The sequence below is a fragment of the Colobus angolensis genome, unplaced genomic scaffold (assembly GCF_000951035.1).
Source record: "Colobus angolensis palliatus isolate OR3802 unplaced genomic scaffold, Cang.pa_1.0 Scaffold8, whole genome shotgun sequence".
In the NCBI taxonomy this organism is placed as follows: Eukaryota; Metazoa; Chordata; class Mammalia; order Primates; family Cercopithecidae; genus Colobus; species Colobus angolensis.
Window position 1 is genome coordinate 5,663,836 of NW_012121820.1, and position 5,394 is coordinate 5,669,229.

At 47.3% G+C, this 5,394-nt stretch overlaps 1 protein-coding gene across 2 annotated transcripts in view; it reads left to right on the plus strand.

Moving 5' to 3' along the window:
* Positions 1-4,801: 4,801 nt before the first annotated feature.
* The window catches only part of SULF2 (sulfatase 2), a 130,894-nt gene continuing 130,301 nt past the window's right edge, over positions 4,802-5,394 (plus strand). For both annotated transcript variants that reach the window (XM_011928835.1, XM_011928836.1), the window contains exon 1: positions 4,802-5,360. In XM_011928835.1, the coding sequence (XP_011784225.1) occupies positions 5,221-5,360 (140 nt within the window). In that variant the 5' untranslated portion in view covers positions 4,802-5,220. The remainder of the gene's footprint in view (positions 5,361-5,394) is intronic.

Below are 5,394 nucleotides of genomic sequence, written 5' to 3' on the forward strand. Positions count from 1 at the left end.
AGAAAGTACAAAGGTCCTGAGGCCGGAAAAGGCTTGAGGAACAAAGTGAACGATACCTTTGTGTTTCTGTGAGCAAGGGAGTGATTACGGAATTACTGTTCATTTCCTTTGGTGTGATAATAATAGGGAGGTCACCTGGGAAAACAACCGATTCTTAGGAGATGCCTGCCCAACTCCTGAGGGGTAATGTGTCATCATGTCTGCAGCCACCTCTCAAATGTTTCTGCAACGTATAAAGCACACATGGCAAAATATTAGCAACTATTGATTCTAGGTGGAGAGTGTGTGTGTCCACCGTACTATTCTTTCAACTTTTCCATGTGAAATTGTCATAATAAGAATGGAAGCAAGACAGCAGAGAAAGATGTTGGAGTGCCAGGCAGGAGCAGGACCACGTTTCCATCTAAGAGGAGGAGATTTTAGGCCTAGGAGTGACATGATCTGGTTTCCTTTGGCATCATTGCCTCAACTGCCCTGGATTTCAAAGTCTGGCTTTGCAGATGACCTCGAAGGAGTGTCTCTCTCAGGAGCACAAGACGGCATGTTTCCAATTCTGATTTAGTGAACACTCATTGTGTACCTTCCAGCCAGGCATCGTGTGTGCGTTTTACCTTTATCAATCTCACTTAATCCACATGACAGCCAGCAATGTCCTCGATATTATCCTCATTCGTAAGACGAGGAAACTGAGGCCTGGGAACATCAGCCAAGGAAGGGCCAGACAGTGGAGGCATAGCCTAGGTTCGTTAGAAACCTCAGCCTTGGGGGAGCCCTAAGTCATCATTCTACTTCTACTAAATCACCATCAACATTCATCATAATTGATTAATTAATTATGATCAAAGCTTAGAGGTGATTTTTCTGAAATACGATTGCAAAACTAGACGCACTGTTCCAGAGAGAGCCCTAAAGTGAATTGCACTAATGGTCAAATGGATCCTGCTTTTCCCCCTGAGACAACTATCGTCCAACAGAGTTCCACGCACTCTCCCTTGTCCACCGAGATCTGCAGCTGCGCTGCCTGGGGCCACATTACTCATTTTAATACTCAATTGCACATTTACTGATGCTGTCCGTGTGCCTGGATTTCATCACATCGCAAAATATGTGGAACCCACATCTTTAATCTTTCTTGCCTGCTTATCCATAGGAAAACCACTAGTGTGGTAAGCAACTAGACAAATTGTCCTGTTATCTGTATTCTTAGAACAGTATCTTAACTGGAGGCAGTCCTACTGTCTTTCACTGGTAAGAAATGAGAATAAACATCATCATTCTTTGAAATCACTCATAAGCAGCCCCCAGGAGACTGCAATAATACCCATTTATAATTCTCCTCCCTCCCAAACTAACCCTTGATTCATAAATGTGCACTTTTCAGCGTCAGGCGTTAGAATAAATTAGACTATACAATTATGTGTAATTAAAGGGGAAAATGGGTACCGTGCTGCAAAGATTAGCCGTGTTTTGCTGAAGTAAAGCATGTCTGTGTCAGCGTGCTGGCCCAGGGAGGCAGCATGAAATACAATTAATGTTCTTCTTACTTAATGGCGGCTTATGGTACTGTTTTTCATTATCACAGTATCTCAAGAAATATAAACAGTTTTTCTCTAACGCAATTGCATTTCTACTGACAACACAGCTTGGGTCTAAGTGAAAATTCAGCAGAATTAACCACAGATTTATATTGTTATGGATGATCCTGGAATCTGTATTTTAAAACCCATGCAAAACTGTCTGCACTCAGGAGCTGAGAAGTTTGATCTCAACCTCCTGAGAGTGGTTCTGCAGCCTCTTCTGCTCTTGTAGAAGCAACTTACAGCCAAACTTGTGTGCATTATTAAAGCCACCTGTGCCCCAGTTCTATGGCTCGCATTCCCAAGCCTCCCGTCTGCAGCCATGTTCCTTCTTCTAACGTTTCTCCTTTACACGCCAATTTGCTTGAGACATGTTAAAAGCTTGACTTTTACAACCCTCATAAAATCCCATCGACTCCAACCCAAATCCAGCCAGAAGTGCTCATCAGATTGAGTTTCAACCTCTTGATGGAAATAAAGAAACACATAGCAAGAATGATTTTTTTTTTTAATTGTTACATATGAGTCAAGGGAATAAAACAGCAACTCCGGCCTTGCAAGGGAGATAGAACCAGACAGGCATTCTGCACAAAAGGGCTGCCAAGGAATCTGCAGAGGGAAGAAACGAGGCATGGAGGCGTCAAGAGAAAGGTCCCCCTGAGGTTAAATCAACAATGCTGGGGAGAATGGGGCGGCATGAGGAGCCTGAAAAGCTTGATCATCCAGCTAAGATGGTCAGGATCATACCAAGAGATGTCATGGGGGATGAAGGACATGGAAGGAGAAAGGCTGTCTCGGTGTGGGTGGAGGTGGCAGGGGCTGGAGTATCAGGAGGCCGTGGGGGTGCCCAGGATTCTGCTGAGCCCCACCCAGACCCGGCTGCCAGGCTGGGGGACATGTGAGCCCTCAGGGCCCCTCATGTATCCCAGACACCCAGCTCTGAGTTCCGGAATGGGCCTCCGGTCCCCACCTGCCTGGAAGGACCTGGAAAACAGGCTAAGGCCTTGAACCCAGAGGACAAGGGAGTTTGCTGGGAATTATGGGGGAAGAAACATGGCCAGAGGAGCTATGCAGATCCTCTGACCTCATGGGTGTCTGAGCCAGTAAGTTAAGTCCAGACTAAAACACGTGACCCATAGCACCTGCCTACAATGAACACACACACATACATGCTCGGACACACAGGTACACATGCATGCACACGCAAGATCTGTCCCCATCTACTTAAGGAAGGATAAGGGGCCAACAGACATTACCATGTGTGGTAATGTCCAGCAACAATGGAAACAACATATCCAAAAAGATAAGCAAATGCCACATGTCCGCCAGGCCCACAGCCCCAGAAGGGATTGTAAGCTTCCCCTCTCTGACTGGGGTTGCCTGATGAGCAGAGAAGGATGGAGTGAAACATTGTGGGCAGGATCCATATGGGTATGAGAGAGCCACGTTCAGGAACTCGAGGCCCAAAGGGCATAGTATGGTAATGCAGTGGGTTTTTAAAAACTTTTTTTTGCCGTGGAAATTTCCCCACCCCTGAAATATTCTCCAAAACCCAACATAAAAAGTAGGAGGGAGGCAGATCCCATTCCTGGGCCTCCCTCCTCCACCCCAGGCCCCAGACACACCCCCAAGGGGCTCTGAGGACCCAGTAAGAAAATTGCTTCTGCAGTGGGCTACACGTCCCAAAATCAGGGACAGCAAATGGGTTGAAATCCCAATGGCCAAGTTTTTTACTATAGGCAAGACCCTTTATCTCTCTGAGCATCAGTTTTCTTGAAAAGATTGTCAGGAGGATTACATGAGACGACCTGGTGGAAACAGCCATTGACTGCAGAACCTGCCGGAGTTGCACTGTCCAGCATGGAAACCCTGAGACACACGTGGCTGGTCCCAATTGAGATGTGCTGTTAAGTTTAGAATGTACACCGGCTTACAAAACTTAGTAAGAAAAAATAACGTAAAAATCTCATTAATAATTTTATATTGATTACATGAAGAGATCGATTTTGGATATACTAGGTTAACTATATAATTAACATTAAAATTAATTTTACCTGCTTTTCTCAGACAGGTTCTCACTCTGTCACCTAGATTGGAGCACAGTGGAACAATCATGGCTCACTGCAGCCTTGACCTCCCAGGCTCAAAGTGATCCTCCCACCTGAGCCTCCCAAGTAGATGGGACCACAGGCACATGCCAATATGCCCAGCTTAAGTTTTGTATTTCTTGTAAAGATGGGGTTTCACCATGATGCCCATGCTGGTCTCAAACTCCTGAGCTCAAATGATCCGCCCACCTTGGCCTTCCAAAATACTGGGATTACAGGCGTGAGCCACTGTGCCCTGCCCTCACCTGTTTCTTTTTCCTTTCTAATGCACTACTAGAAAATTCTAAATGATATATATGTCCTTCTGCAGAGATGAGGCAGAGGGAGAGGGGTCTCCATTATTTTTTGGTCTATGATGGTGAAGCCTGACGTTCCGTCCCAAGGCAAAGAAGGTGGGAGCTGATCAGCCTTATCAGTGATGCCAATGGTAGGGCCAGCACCTGATTTGGAAAAGCAAGTTCAAGGTTTTTCTGATTTATTTAGGCTCTAACTTGATTGGGGTGGCTAACAGATGTTATGGGGAGGAGCCTAGAGCCCCAAACCCAGTCAGGAGATCCGATTTGAATTTCAGATTAAAAAATGAATAATTTTTTAGTACTAAGTTCCTCCCCATGGAGGTCTGTATTTATTTGTTAAGCCTGACAAGTCTAGCATGGAGGATCACACCAGAGAAAGGAGATGCTAGGTTGAAAAGTAAAAACATTCTAGGATTTAAGAGCATGAGCCTGGAGCTAAGGCTTCTTGACTTCACAGGATCCACCACTTATAATTGTGCGATCGTCGGACAGTTACTAAACCTCTCTTGGTTTCCATGGTAAAACAGGCATAGTAACTTATTGTGTGAGATTGTCACAAGGTTTAATAAGTTACTGCTGCTTACAAGTGCTTTCCTACAGCGGCGTCTGTTTCCCCTTAGCAAGCAACTCGGCTGTGTTTTCTGCAGCTGCTGGTGGGTTCTCTGCTCGCTCTTTGCCCACCCGCGTCAGGCCGGTTCCCCTCCGGCCTCTTCTGTGGCGCGAGGGACAGCGGAAACCGCGGTAGACAGCACCCCCTTGAGTCGAATTCTTCCCCTTTCGGAAGAAGCCAGTTTCTCTTTTCTTTGCTACTCCCGGGCCATTTCTGGGCAACAGCTGCTATTTTCACTTGAGCCCAAGTTAGTTTCTCGGGGAGCTCTGGGGCGCGCACGGGCAGCTCGGTTTGCCCTGCGATTGAGCTGCGGGGTCGCGGCCGGCGCCCGCCTCTCCAATGGCAAATGTGTGTGGTTGGAGGCAAGCGCGGGGCTTTCAGCAAAGGCAGTCGAGTGTTTGCAGACCGGGGCGAGTTCTGTGAAAGCAGATAAAAGAAAACATTTATTAACGTGTCATTACGAGGGGAGCGCCCGGCCGGGGCTGTCGCACGCCCCGCGAAACACTTGGCTCCCTCCAGCTCCGAGAGAGGAGAAGAAAGCAGAAAAGAGGCAGATTCACGTCGTTTCCAGCCAAGTGGACCTGATCGATGGCCCTCCTGAATTTATCACGATATTTGATTTATTAGCCATGCCCCCTGGTTTGTGTGTTACACACACACATCCACACACGGCTCTGGCTCGCTTCCCTCCCTCGCTTCCAGCTCCTGGGCGAATCCCACATCTGTTTCAACTCTCCGCCGAGGGCAAGCGGGAGCGAGAGTGTGTCGGGTGAGTGTGCGTCTGTGTTTCCCGGCGAGGGTGC